The 15,229-nt window shown below is 41.3% G+C and overlaps 1 protein-coding gene across 1 annotated transcript; it reads right to left on the reverse strand.

Moving 5' to 3' along the window:
* Positions 1-3,513: 3,513 nt before the first annotated feature.
* Positions 3,514-14,960, reverse strand: EPCAM (epithelial cell adhesion molecule). Its single transcript, XM_059078332.2, has 9 exons — positions 14,627-14,960; positions 11,904-12,011; positions 11,384-11,624; positions 10,381-10,446; positions 9,077-9,140; positions 8,146-8,247; positions 6,761-6,961; positions 4,803-4,847; positions 3,514-3,991 (listed from the first exon to the last, which is right to left on the reverse strand). Exons 1-9 carry the CDS (start codon positions 14,700-14,702, stop codon positions 3,950-3,952), a joined length of 945 nt encoding a protein of 314 aa, XP_058934315.1. The 5' UTR covers positions 14,703-14,960; the 3' UTR covers positions 3,514-3,949.
* Between the last annotated feature and the right edge of the window lie 269 nt (positions 14,961-15,229).

Raw genomic sequence — 15,229 nt, forward strand, 5'->3', positions numbered from 1 at the left:
CATCGCTGCCCTTGAGAGGTTTCACAAGATTCCAAGTCCTAGGTAGAGGTGCCTGTGCCCTGATGCTCAGAACAGAGGGAGGATATCCACCCTTAAATTTCTGCAGAGGGAGTTGGAGAACTGGCTCCCAATACCACACACAGGAGGATTCTCCCCAAATGGAAGAGGAGACGGGATGCTGGGCAGCCAAAAGGGGAAACAGCACCCAGTGCAGGGCCAGACTGGCAGGGGAAAGGGGCAGAAAAGTGCTATGATCAACTTTAGGCAAATAATTTTGAGAGCAATGTGGGATTTGGTTTAGAAAGGGAATAGATTGGTGGCGAAGAGATCAGTGAAAATGTGTGAGAGGCAAATTAGAGGCAGATTTATGCCTGAGGGAGAATCTCGGGGCCTGATGACTAAAAGAATGGAGAAGAGAGAAAAAAGAACTTGGGACTTGGTACCTGGTGACAATGCCATTAACTGATTCTGAGAATAAGAGTTCACTAGGTATTTGGAGGAAGATGATGAGGTCATTAAAGGTTAGTTAAGTGAAACATAGCTTAGTGTAGAACTCATGGTGAACTACAAGAATGGAGATGGTATTTCTATTATCATCAGGACTTGGATGGTAACTAAAGCAAGAGAATGATGAAATCCTCCCGGAAGAAAAAGAAAGGAAAAAATAGAAGAAAGGGGCTTCCCTGGTGGCGCAGTGGTTGAGAGTCCGCCTGCCGATGCAGGGGACTCGGGTTCTTGCCCCGGTCTGGGAAGATCCCACATGCCGCGGAGCGGCTGGGCCCGTGAGCCATGGCGGCTGAGCCTGCGCGTCCGGAGCCTGTGCTCCGCAGCGGGAGAGGCCACAACAGTGAGAGGCTCGCATACCGCAAAAAAAAAAAAAAAAAAAAAAAGAAGAAAGGATAAATCCTGGGAACATCAGTATTTCAGAGTCAGCAGAAGAGAAAACAAAACAAAACAAAACAGAGGAGAGTAATGCCAGTAAAGCCAAAGAAGAAAATCTGTAGGCAACATACTGGGGTAGGATATGGGGCAGTCATTGTGGTGATAAGCTGTGGAGATCAAACGATTCAATACTGGGGAAATGGGCAATTAGCTGGTCAGTGTTGACTTTTGGCAGGAGTAGCTTCAGAAGAGGTAGAACAGAAACTAGAGGGCACTGGATTGAAGAGGTACTGATTTATTACCACTTAGCTCCAAATTCACCCTTTGTGCATGCTCTGAAGCTTTGTCGGTAGAGGGCGCTGGAGAGACACTGCAAGAAGAAAGGGTATTGTTTCCCCTGTGGCACCTGCTGCTTCCCCAGTGCCCAGCTCCTGAAGCACCCAGGGCTTCTGCAGCCCTGGACAGCAGATGGCAGCTTCCCGGAGCACCAACTGCTACACCACAGCTATAAAAGGCAGCTTTATACAGTGCCGTAGGTGTCAGGCAGGACACCTCCCTATGAGGAGCTATCCCTCAGCACCCTAGAGCAGGGGTCAGCAAACTTTCTCTGTAAAGGACCAGAGTAATAGTTAGGCTTTGCGTTCCACTGGCCTGGTCTGTTACAATTACTCAACTGCCCTTGTAGTGCAAATCAGCCACACACAACACATAAACAAATGAGTGTAGCTGTGCTCCAATAAAACTTCATGGACACAGATTTTTATTCCATGTAATTTTCACATATCATGAAATGTTCTTTAAATTTTTTCAACCATTTAAAATGCAAAAACCATCCGTAACTCCCAGACTGTTTAAAAACAAGTGGCAGACCAGGCTGCAGGCTGTAGTTTGATGACTCCTGCCCTTGAGAGAAAATTTTTCCAGTAAGTTCCACAAGAGAGATTTTCAAAAAGTTCTGCCAGTGCAGCACCACAGCAACTTCTCTGCTCTTTATCAAGCCATAATGCCCTCTCCCACAGGGTCTGGATTCCAGCCCAGGGTGTGGGGCTTGGTGGAAGTAGAGGGTCTCTTCTCTGGGTGCTATCTCAGCCCTGGGGTGGTGGCTGTTCCTCGTATCTGCTATTCTGTCTTTAAAGTTCTCATTACTTTCTACTACTAATTTTTGTTGCTGTGTAACAAATTACCACAAATTTAGCATCTTAAGACAATAAACATTTATCACCTCACTTTCTATAGGTCTGGAGTCCAAGCAAAGGGTGACAGGGTCTTTTCCTCAGGGTCTTGAGACTGCAGTGAAAATGTCATCAGGGTTGCTCTCATCAGGAGCTGAGGTCCTCTTCCGAGCTCACTGGTCGTTGACAGAATTCACTTCCATGGTTGAGGGACTGAGGCCCTCAGCCACTAGGGTCAGCCTGCCATTTCCTGATAGGTGACTCTCTCCAAAACACAGCAGTTTGCTTTAAGGCTAACAGGAGAGCACGTCTATTTCTGCTTTTTGTCTCTTACTTTTAGGCACTTTTGTAATCTCCCTTTAATTGAGTCAAATGATGGGGGATCTTAACTGCATCTACAAAATCCATTCACCTTTGCCATATAACTTAATCTCAGGGGTGATAGCCTATCATATTCACAGATCTTGACCACACTCTAAGGGAAGAAATTACATAAAGCATATATATCATGGGTAAGAAATCTTAGGGGCCATCCTAGAATTTGCCTACTACTGAAGGGATAAAAATCATAGGTAAATGTTTAAATCTAGTTTTTATATTTTCTTTAATGTTCTTTTCATAGTGTTTTAAAAAATTTCCTAAGAAAAGCAAAATATTTCAGGATACTTTAACTTCATATAAAATGTGTTTGTACCATAATTATTGAGTTGAAAAACTGGTGCTTCTAATTCAATCAACCATGGAATTCATGGTTCACAACATTCTCCATCAATTCTGCCTCAAGGTATTAAGTGTGTCAAAATGCCACTTTGACTAAAATAGAATCTTAGATGCATGCAGAATAAAATTGTTTGGTTTTTCTGTGTGTAGATGTTACACACTACAGGGACTTCCCTGGTGCTCCAGTAGGTAAGACTCCGTGCTCCCAATGCAGGGGGCCCAGGTTCAATCCCTGGTGGGGCAACTAGATCCTGCATGCCGCTACTAAGAAGTCCACGCCACAACTAAAGAGCCTGCGTGCTGCAACGAAGACCTGGTGCAGCCAAAACAGATAAATATTTTTTTAAAAAAAGATGTTATTAAAAAAAAGAAGTTGGGCTTCCCTGGTGGCGCAGTGGTTGAGAATCCGCCTGCCGATGCAGGGGACACGGGTTCGTGCCCCGGTCTGGGAAGATCCCACATGCCGCGGAGCGGCTGGGCCCGTGAGCCATGGCCGCTGAGCCTGCGCGTCCGGAGCCTGTGCTCCGCAAGGGAGAGGCCACAACAGTGAGGCCCGCATACCACAAAAAAAAAAAAAAAAAAAAAAAAAAAAAGAAGTTACACACTACAGGTTATACATTTTATATTGAATATACATGACTATAAGGACTCATGCAAATTCTAATTTGTAGCTAGCATTCAGAGCATTTCTTAACCTATTATTTGTATACTATGAAATTTGATTCAATATGATTCAAATGAAGTTAGGAAACTCATTTTTCAAATGTTTTATTTCATAGTTCATAAAAAACATTTATATGTACAAGACTCAAAGTAGACAGAAAGGCAGCTATTTAATCACAAACAGACGAGACAGTGGTCACTCAGACTCTACTGTGGAAGCATATTTAATGCATACCCTTCAATGTTACGCATAAATAATTCAAACTATGCAGTTCAAATTCTGGGTTTTGTATCAGATCTGCATATATACGACACTTGTGGTCAAATTTTAAGATTAGTAAAGTCAACTTCAAACTGCTTATATTTTGAGTACAGGTTTAACTGTTACAAATATATGATGTTAACTAACACAATAGTGGTCTTCAAAGATCTTCTCTTTGCCCCATGTTCATACGTTTGTAATCTGAGTCTGTTTGCTAATTTCCCTTCTATAGTTACTCTTCAAATTAGTGTTATGCATTGAGTTCCCTATGCATTTCACCCATCTCCTTTATCTGAAATAGAGGGAAAAAGAAAAAATTAAAATAATTTTGGACCCAGTCTTTTGTTCATTCTGAAAATAGCTTAAAAAACAAAAAAGCACAAAAATTCTCTTCCACATTTATGACTTAAATTTTTTTTAAAAAAGGTATATTACAAGGAAGCACACATTAAGTACATGATCCAAATTGCTTTTTAGAGATAAGATGGCCAAAGTGACAGGGGGAAGTAGCAGGTAAGCTAAATCTTTAAGAATGGGTAATATTTTTGTTAAATGTGTAACATTTTTAAATAAAATAACATTTTATTTATTTAATTGTTAAATGTATAACATTTTAAAATAAAATAAACATTTTAAAATCTTTTACTTTATGGGTGAGGAAATTGAAGTTTAGAATTAAATGATTTGTCTGAGATCGTACAATTAATTATAGGCAGAACCGAGACAAGATGATGACAACTGCTATGGATGGCAAACATCTTGCTGTGCGGCAAGCATGGGATTGACACTTTGCACAAATTACTTTATTAAATCCTTACAATGGGTCTGTACTATTATCCCCGTCTTACAGATAAAGGAAACATGGAGGCTTAAGGGAAGTTAAATAACTTGCCCAGCCAATAAGTGGTCAGAATTCAACATAATCTGGTCTGCTATGGAATTCATGCAAGAAAATTTAGCATTGTGAGACTCTCCCTAAGACCCTAAGGACTATACTATAAAGGGACTCAAGTGTAATTGAGACCTGTCAGTGTCTGGAAGGTAGACGGATTATTAGGAGTAAGAGATTAAACAAGGGCCTTTTAATTAAATAATCCACTTACCTCAGCTTTCTCATATTTTGCCATTCTTTTCTTTCTGGAAACAACCTATATGGAAGAAAAATGATTACTATTTGAGGACTGCTACCCAAACAAAAAGTTAGTCTAAACTGACACATATGCTTTTCATGAACACAATTCTGATATGAACAAATCTAATTTTAAAATCTATCCGTAGACATTGTTTCTCAAATGCACTGAGAAAACAATGAATAATCTTTAGTGAAATTTAACAGCTTCGTGTGCATTCTTCCACATCTTTTTCCATCCTAATACAAATATATGAACATATGCATGTAAGTTTTAGGGGGTCTCAAAAAAAAACGGGATCATGCAGAGTATCATTTCCCTCGTTGCACAGCCTGTATCCACATCACAGGAATCCTTCCAGATCAAAAGCTATGGATTGAACTTTTTTTTTTTTTTTTTTTTTTTTTTGCGGTACGCGGGCCTCTCACTGTTGTGGCCTCTCCCATTGCGGAGCACAGGCTCCAGACGCGCAGGCTCAGCAGCCATGGCTCACGGGCCTAGCCGCTCCATGGCGTATGGGATCTTCTCGGACCTGGGCACGAACCCATGTCCCCTGAATCGGCAGGTGGATTCTCAACCACTGCACCACCAGGGAAGCCCTGAACTTCTTTTTAATAGCCACTTTATTCCATGGCATGGATACCCCACAGTTAACTCATCCATCCTCCTCTGGATGTACACTCAGGTTGTTTCCAGATTCACCCTTACTAGCAACGCTGGAATATATGACCTTGACCATGCTTCCTTATGTACTTGTGCTTTCATTTCTGTAGGACAATTAGATTTCTATGATGAACCTTTCATGTGTTTATCTGCCATCTGGAATTCCTTTTCTGTAAATTGTCTATTCATACTTGTTACCACTCTTTCTTTAGTTTCCTCATCATTTTCTAAGAACCCTTTATATAGTATGCATAATCATCTTTTGTTTTATGCATACTGAGTAATTTCCTCCAGCCTATCACTGACATTTTTTTCACTTTACAGTATCTCTGCCATACAAAATATTTAATTTCAGTGAAGTCAAATATATACTTCTTCCTTCATGGATTCCAGATTTCCCAGCTTACTTGGTTTCTTTTACCACAATTGTACAACATCTCCTAAATTAATTTTGAGACTTATTTTATTCTTTAACATTTTGAACTGTAACCTGTCTAGCATTTGTGTTTGAACATGGGTGCACTGCCCAACTCCTTTCACGCTACTGTGCTCCAAAATGTGCTATTCACACACAGTCGAGCAATACGGCCAGCCCTGGTGGGGTGAAACAGGAAACCAACTTTTGTTTTCTTCCAGATGGAGAGCCAAGTGTGATAATGCTGCTGAACTGAAAATATAACTTCTCATATACCATGAAATCTATTTCTGAATTTGCTGTGTTGGTAAAATTTCCTGATGCTAAAGACCCTTATATATCTAGAACAAACGCTATTTGTTCAGGTGATACAGTCTTCTTCTGAAGCACTTCTAAGTTCAGTTTACATTAAATCTTTTATCTTGAACTGTTGCTTCATATTTATCCTTTTTTTTTATGCTAACATTAATTTCTGTTCTGTAGTTTCATCTCACTGAATGGTTTGGGAATTCAGGTTATTTTGCACTAACCCTGGGGCAACAGTGTTGAATTGCACTCCTGTGTGCAGTGAGGACAACTGAAGGACGTTTGCTATTTGACAGCAATGTAACCAACCTGTGAGGTGCTCAGCTACAAGCTTTTCTCAGATCAGTATCCTTTCTTGCTTCATAAGGTTGACTATTTTATAAAAAGGGACTGGAAATGCAATAGATTCATTCAGCATAAAGGATTACAAAAAGTGAAGACCTGGTCTCATTAACTTGTTTTGGAACACTGTTGTGGCTTTTTCATATTATCACCTTTTCTTCAAAGAAGAGACCCTGAAATGAAATTTTACTTGTACTATGCTCACCAGCACAGCAATTCCAGCAGTAATTGCTACTGCCACAACCACAATGACAGCAATAATACCAGCTTGTAGACCCTGCATTGAAAATTCAGGTGGTTTTTCATCAACATAGTAAATTGAAGTTCGACTGGGATCCAGATCTAGTAGTTCCCCATTTACTCTCAGGTCCATCCTTTTGGACTGGAACAAGGATTCATCTTTAACCTACATTGAGAACGAGAAAGGCAATTTAAAATAGTTAAGAAAACCTACCATGGCCACATAGATTTACATGCCAATTATGTACCAAAAGAAGTGCTGCCAAGAATCTTTATGGTTTTGGTGATAACAATCTCATCCATTGAAACATAAGAAAGAAAAAAACAAAAAATACCCACCACTTTAATGACAGGAAAATTTCAAACATATACAAAAGTAGAAACAATAGAATAATGAGATCCCATGTACCTGTTATGGAGATTCAATAACATAAACACATGGCCAACCTTATTTTATCTACTCTTCCTTCTATCCCCACCCCCCCAGCCTCTCGCATCCTGGTTTTTTGTTTTGTTTGTTTTGTGGGGTTCGGTTTTGTTTTGTTTTGCTGCATTGCTTGGCTTGTGGGATCTTAGTTCCCTGACCAGGGATCGAACTCAAGCCCTTGGCAGTGAAATCGTGGAGTCCTAACCACTGGACCGCCAGGGAATTCCCTGGCCTTGTTATTTTGAAGTGAATCCCAGATTTCATCAGAAAATAGCTCACTTTAGGGACTTCCCTGGTGGTCCAGTGGTTAACAGTCCATGCTTCCATTTCAGGGGGCACGGGTTTGATCCCTGGTCAGGGAACTAATATCTCCCATGCTGTACAGCACGGCCAAAAAAATTTACAAAAAAAAGAACAAAGGCTCAGTGCCCCTGTGGTTACTACCAAGTGGTCTAACATACATGTAACTGAAATTCCAGGAGATGGGCTCAGAAAAAAAATAAAAATGAAAACAGCTCACTTCAGTATATTAAAGTTTAAACAAACATTTTAATCACACCAGTTACACAGCATTTTTTACATAGTCTCTTGTTAACGGAAATTATAGTAGGCGAAGGCTACACTCACAAACTAAATAACTGCCAAGGAGGTAATAAGAATCACAGGAGAGAAGATATTCTAGGCAGAACAATGTGATAAAAAGGCATAAATATACAAACAAGTAAGAAAGGTGTATAAGAAAGGTGAGTGTCAACGACAAGGAGGACAAAATTAATTGCAGCATGAGAACCAGTTGGAGAATAGTTATTCATACAGTTGATCTAAAAGTAGAGAAACAGATGAAAGATCTTGAATCCACCGAGGCATGATAGACAACATTACATTTCTAAACACAGGAATGAAATGAGGAAGATTATACTCACATCTTTTTCAAAATAATAAGCCACATCAGCTATGTCCACATCATTCTGAGTTTTCTGAGAAGAATTTTGTACCAGGTCAATAACGATAACATCATTCTCATACTGGGGGAAAAATTGAAAAATACAAATTAATATTACTGTAATGAAAACTGTATGAAAATATCATTGTTCAATAATCAGAATATTCAGTGTTTGATTTTCTGTAATCTGCATGTGTCAGTGTTTCTTGCCATTAGTGGATAATTGGGTTTATCACTAACAATTTCAAAATCTTTGGGAGGTTTTAAAAACCTATCCAAAGGAATTAAAATAGAAATGTAACCAAAGATAATTATAATTTTCTTTTCAAAAGAGAATTTTCAAAAGATTTTAAATAAGATATTAAAGTACCTTATTTGGTTAGAACTACTTTAATGCTAAAATGCTAAAGAAATGCAATCCAAAATGCAGTGGCATTTACCATGTTCTGTTTTTAGGAAGGAAAAAAGTCTGCCTCTACTAAAAAGTCTTTTAAAAAATGACAGCAATTTTCTGCCTTGAAAGAGTTCCATCACACTATTCAAGCACTTTTCAACCAGTTGAAAGAGTTAAGGAAGGGCTAACTGGTTAAAGACTAGCTCCTGAAACCAGAGAAAACAGGACTATGTAGCATCCTAAGTATTGCCAAAAACAACCACAGAGAGAGGTTTTCCAAGGTGTGAAGACTGGCATGTGTCAGGAATAGTAAGAGACACTACATTTTCTTTAAGGGTAAACTGAGGTTTTCAAAGACTATGGAAGGAAAACAACAACAGGGGATTTGCAGGATTAAGTGCCCAGGGCTTAAACTGTTATTCAAATGCAGTTTAACCACTATCAAAAATCATACCCAAACCAAACTATCCGACCAATTTTCTGTTAAAGCTCACTTGCTAAAAAAAACAAATCTTACCAGAATATTTGTGATATATTTTGGATCCAGTTGATAACGACTTGTGATTACCTCCTTGAGTGCACTGTAAATAAAAAATTTTCTGCCATTTTGCAACTATCATCATAATAGATGCAAAAACTGTTGAGTTCTAGTTTGACTAGAAACAGGATATTTACACAGTATCCAAGTATCTACCCACAGATTATACTTATTAATTACAAAAAGGAAAGTGGTAACTCCACAGTACAGAAACCTGGTGGACAACACCCTGACAACAGTTAACATTACTAGTAAAGGGACAAGCTGATGTATGTGCCTCCCAATGTGAAGTACTGAGATGGACACAAGATCACTTTAAGTAGCTTTCCTGTCAAAAATGAATTACCTGTATTTAATTATGAGGAAACATGAGACAAATCCAAAATTGAGGGACATTCTATAAAACAATTTGCCCATACTCTTCAAAAATATCAATGGGGCTTCCCTGGTGACGCAGTGGTTGAGAATCCGCCTGCCGATGCAGGGGACACAGGTTCGTGCCCCGGTCTGGGAAGATCCCACATGCCATGCAGCGGCTGGGCCCATGAGCTGTGGCCGCTGAGCCTGTGTGACTGGAGCCTGTGCTCCACAACAGGAGAGGCCACAACAGTGAGAGGCCCACATACCACACACACACAAAAAAAATTAATGTCATGGTTTATAATTCAAATATTAATTAAAATTTTAAATTTTATTGGAAAAACAAAGACAAAGAAAGGCCAAAGCAGTGTTCCATATTTAAAGAGACTGAACAGTCACAACAACTAAATGAATGATCTTAGACTGGGTCCTGGGTTAGAGGGGGAAAAACTGCCACAAAGGACATTGGGAAAACTGGCACAATATGGTTTAACATTAAATTTCCTGAATTTGATTAACTGTGTAGTGGTTATGTAAGAGAATGCCTTTTGTTCCTAGGAAAAGATACACCATAGTATTTAGGGGTCAAGGTGCATGACATCTAGAACTTGCTCTCAAATGGTGCTGGGGAAATAATATTTATACATGCTCAGATAGATACAGAAAGTACACACACATATGCATACACATATAAAAAGAAAATGTGGCAAAATGTTTACTGGTAAATCTGAGCGAAGGGTACTACAGGAATCTGTACAATTCTTGCATCTCTGTTTTTTAAAAAAAGTTAAAAATATTATTTACAGTATTTTATTTTTCAGAAATACGAAAACGCATTGAGACTTGTTTTAGTTTATCTAATGGTGTAGGATGGACGTTCTGAGTACCAACTGTTCAAACATAATGCATTTAATAGCACTTACGCCTGCAAACTTTGAACATCATAAGGTTTTTCTCTTGTCTTGTGTTTTAGTTCAATGATGATCCAGCTATAAAGTAGAAAGACAGTATTGATTGACCATAACAACTCAGCCTTTTATATTATTTTCTTAATATGCTAATACCCAAATTCCCAAGTGGAATTACAGGAGAATTAAGAGAAAAAGGATCTATATAAAAGACATGCCCTTCATTTCTTCCTTGGCCCTCACACACATCATTCATAAAGAACTCAGGCTTTCTAACATGGACCCTCTGGCCTCTGGTCACCACACTCAAGATCACATATTACATATTCAAAACTAAATTTAATTAAATGAATCCAAAAAGCATGAAAACAAGTAATATATAGGCAGCTAAGGCTTAGTTGGTCATGTTGGGTCACGTTCATGGGAAGAGACAAAAAGGCACTGAGAGAAACAGAAAAGTGGCCACAAGGCTCCAGAAGACAGAAGTGGACAGAGTGCCTGCCTTGATCTTTCTACTCCTTTCCAATAAAATCTTTTTGGCTTAAGCTAGCTGCAGTGTGTTTCCATTCCTTTCCATTACATAATCCCTAAAACAATCATACCTTGCTCTAAGACACAATAAATGAGCAAATATATACATAGCCTAAATAATTCATTTACATTTAACACTAATCGTACTTTAAAATACTGAAGAGTGTCAAGTAAAAATATATTAAGGAAAATGTTTAGTATGCTACCATAAGAAAAAAATTTAAAAATAAGAAAAACTACATTGCTAGTAAATTCACAGAAGATCTCTGGAAGGTTATGGCATAAACTGATGACATCAGTTCTACAGAAGTAAACTTAGTAAATGGGGGATTGAGATGGGATTGAGATGTGATGGGATTGTCACTGTGCACTCTCTTCTATCTTTTGAATTCTAAATCACAAAATCATATTACATGTTCAAAACTAAATTTAATTAAACAAATCCAAAAAGCATGAAAACAAGTAATTTATAGGCAGCCCAACTCACAAGGTCCTCACTGGCTCGGAGCAGGATATTTCACTGTCCTTATCGGTTCTTCTGACTCCAGCAGTGTTCACACACCAGCACGTGGAGGTGCCATTGCACTGCTTGGCTTTAAAGAGCCCCTTGTCGTCACACTCGGGATCATAGAGCCCGTCATTATTCTGGATAGCGCCCTCTGGTTTCACTCTTCTCCCATCCTTTGAGCCAGTCATTTCTGCCTTCATCACCAAACATTTGGAAGCCACTGAAAAGAAAGCATCAAGGCAAAGTGAAAAATAACTGCAGTTGTATGCTTAAGGAAAAAATTTAATTTACTCCAAACTTTCACGGCCAAAGATTACCGGAGACTTATAAGTTCCCAGGTTCACTTTCTAAATCATAAGAAACTTCAGAGGTGAGATAATGTTGACAAAATAACATGATTCAGATTTAAGCCAATTAAACACTTCCCGACTCAAGACAAATCAATTAAAGAAGTATAAGTCAAAATAAAACGTAAAGGTAATGAGGATATTCTACTCACATTTTGTGCAAATGACGGAATGCTGTGTACCGATCGAAGTACACTGGCACTGACCATGTGCATTCAAAGAGCAGTTTGTGGTCAGTTTGTAGTTTTCACACACACATCCTGCAGGGGAAAAAATCCACTTTAATGCCCAAGTTACAGGAACATACAGCCTTAAAATGTGGTCCTGAGGGGTTCCCTGGTGGCGCAGTGGTTGAGAGTCCGCCTGCCGACGCAAGGGATACGGGTTCGTGCCCCGGTCTGGGAAGATCCCACATGCCGCAGAGCGGCTGGGCCCGTGAGCCATGGCCGCTGAGCCTGCGCGTCCGGAGCCTGTGCTCCACAACGGGAGAGGCCACAACAGTGAGAGGCCCACATACAGAAAACAAACAAACAAAAATACAAAAAAAAAAAGTGGTCCTGAATGTGTCATTTTTCAGCTATAACTGGAGTGGCTGACACTATGCTAAATAGTTTGTACATATTATATAGACAGTCTAATTTGCATGCCTTCCAATATTTGTGTTTTAAACCAAGAATAAACCCTCCAAACACCAGATTCAGCTTTGCCTTCATGATAACTCCCAGACTCAGCTTCTTCCCTCCTCCTGTCCTGCTAGATAAACATTTGCCTGTTGGTCATGGAGTCTTTTCCCCAAAATCAACAACACACTAGTATATATAAAATAGATAACCAAGGGACTTCCCTGGCGGTCCAGTGGTTAAGACTCCACTCTTCCAGTACAGGGGCCGTGGGTTCGATCCCTGGTCAGGGAACTAAGATTCCACATGCCACGCAGCGTGGCCAAAAATTTTTTTAATTTAAAAAGTAAAATAAAATAGATAACATGGACCTGCTGTATTGCACAGAACACTCCACTCAATATTCTCTAGTAACCTATATGGGAAAAGAATCTGAAAAAGAATGGATACATGTTTAACTGAACCATTTTGCTGTACATCTGAAACACATTGTAAAATCAACTAGATCCCAATATATAATAAAAATTAAATTTAAAAAAGTACCAATTCTATGAGCAGTGAATAACTCACATTACCTCCCTCTTCCCACCCCATTTTGTTAATAAGAGATGCTACTTGAGACTTAATGGGAACATATTCAACCCCTGGACAATTTTGTATCTTAGAAAAATTAAACTTTCAATTGAATTTGGAGGTACCTCCGGATGTGCGTTTCCTAACTAAATTAAATTCTAGAACCTGATTTTGAAAGTGCTATTAAGCAGCCCATCCTGGATATTGATGTCAATTTAATAGTTATATTTTCGACTAACTCAAAAGTTCATTTTAACTTCAAATGGCAAGCACATTTAATTTCTTCGTCTAGCTAAGAGAGTGCAATCTTTAAAAACAAAAACTATTTACGACAGACCAAAGAATTTATACATTGCTCCTTCATATCTCAAGTTGGCTTTAGTTTTTCCCTGTTTAAATTATAATCAATACAAACCACCTATATAATCTGTCCAGCACTCAGTATCGGGGTCATAAAAGGAGAAAGTATAGTGCCGGTCCTCAAGGAGTTAAAATCTTATGCAGCACTACGCTATACCTGCTCAGTGCACATATTTATGCCTAAACAACGTGAAATTTAAAAGAGACCAATCAGACTTTCTGAACATACTCCTACAGCAGCTATCATCACTTTAAAGCAATTTAAAATTAAGTATTTGGCCTCAGATTGAAGTTGAAAAAACATGAGTTGATTAAACTGCATTATTTTGAAAGTGTAGTGAATTAGGCTGAGCCCTGCTGGCCTACAAAAGCCTTTCCACAAAACTTTGGCTAACTGACATTTCACTGCTAGCCACGACCTTACAAATAAATCAAGAGATGGCAGCCAAGATGTTTATTCCAGAGTAAGAAAAACTGGAATCAAACTACATGTCCAACATTAGGATAACGGTGCGACCTTCCAAGCTATAGATTGTTTTGCACCATTTAAATCATGCTTTTCACGACTAAAGGAGACGGAAAACTCTGGATATTATGTAGGGGGAAAAAAATCAAGACATAAAACAATGTGTTTAGGTTTAGGGTAATGTTTAGAGCGATGTCTAAAAGAAAAATATATCCAATTATTAATTACGGGATTCTCTTGAAGTGGTTCCAATATGACTTTTTTACTCTTTACGATTATCGATATAACTGGGTTCCCTACAATAAACTTGGCATTATTTATATGATCCTTGAGAAAACATCCACACACCTCGTAGTCAAGGCCCTCCTCCCCGCGCACAGGTGCGTAGCGGCCCCAGAGGCCTCACCACAGCCGCCAGTCCCCGCCCGAGACCCACATCCGGGGCCCACCGCAGGTGCCCGGGGAGGGGCGGGGCCGCAGGTCGCAATCGCAGAGTCACCTCCCGGCCCTGGCAGGTTTCCGCTTCGCCAAAACCCCAAGTGCGCAGGGACCGAAGGAGGTGGGCGCGTCGAGGCGGCCGCCGCCGCAGCCACTCTGCTCCCCGCCTGCCCTTCCGCCCCTGCCCCGGTCCATTTCCCGAGAGAGGCGCGCAGAGCGCCAAGTGAGGCTGCTCCCTCCGGCCCACGCGAGTGGGCGCCTTCCCGCTGCCTTCCACCTGCACAGAGCCTGGGCAGCCCCGCGCCGTCCGTCTCCGGGCGGAGAAGCGCGGCCGCCCGCCCCGTCCCCGCAGGTTACGTCTAGGGCGCCAAGGTCCGCCACCCCTTGGTCCTCCTAACCCCCAAACTCCGCTCCTCACCTTCCTGGGCTGCGGCCACCGCCGCCGTCGCCGCGGCGAGCAGCAGCCCGAACGCAAGGATGTGGGGGGGCGCCATGCTGCGCGCGCCGAGGACAAGGGCGCGAGGGGCTCGAGGCGGTCCGGGGGCTCGCGGGAGGACGTGCGGACAAAGTAGGCCGCTGGGAAGCCCGCTGGCCGGCGGGACGGCGCGAGGCCTAGGACGCGCGGGTCCGCGTCGGGAAGACGACAGCGAGGTGCCCCAGAGCCGGGAGCACGGTGCGAGCTGGCCGACGGACTGCGCGCTTTGGACGCTCAGCGGGGCGGAGCAGACCTTCCAGACCTGGCGGCCCCGCCCCCGGCCCCTGCCAGCGGCTGCTCACCTCTGCCGGCCAGTTCTCGACTATGAGTCACCGCCGGGAGGCGGGGGGAGGGAACAGACTCCCCTCCCCTCCCCTCCCCCACTCGGAACGCGGCCGTTGGGATACCACCCCTCCCCAGGTGTGCGCCGGGTTCGCTAGGTTCTTGCTCTTGCGGCCGGTAGGGGCGGGAAGGGTGGGACCCTGGGTGGCCACGGAGAAAGTTTGAAAATACTGAGACTTCCTTTTTACCGGAGGGAGCACGACT

Source organism: Kogia breviceps, chromosome 11, assembly GCF_026419965.1.
Source record: "Kogia breviceps isolate mKogBre1 chromosome 11, mKogBre1 haplotype 1, whole genome shotgun sequence".
Lineage (NCBI taxonomy): Eukaryota > Metazoa > Chordata > Mammalia > Artiodactyla > Physeteridae > Kogia > Kogia breviceps.

Excerpts from the sequence above, each read along its gene's own strand:
- EPCAM (XM_059078332.2), bottom strand. The coding sequence starts at position 14,702 with ATGGCGCCCCCCCACATCCTTGCGTTCGGGCTGCTGCTCGCCGCGGCG. Across the intron at positions 12,012-14,626 it reads GGTGGCCGCAGCCCAGGAAG|GATGTGTGTGTGAAAACTAC; the intron begins GTGAGGAGCGGA and ends TTTCCCCTGCAG. Across the intron at positions 6,962-8,145 it reads CTTATTATTTTGAAAAAGAT|GTTAAAGATGAATCCTTGTT; the intron begins GTGAGTATAATC and ends TTCTCAATGTAG.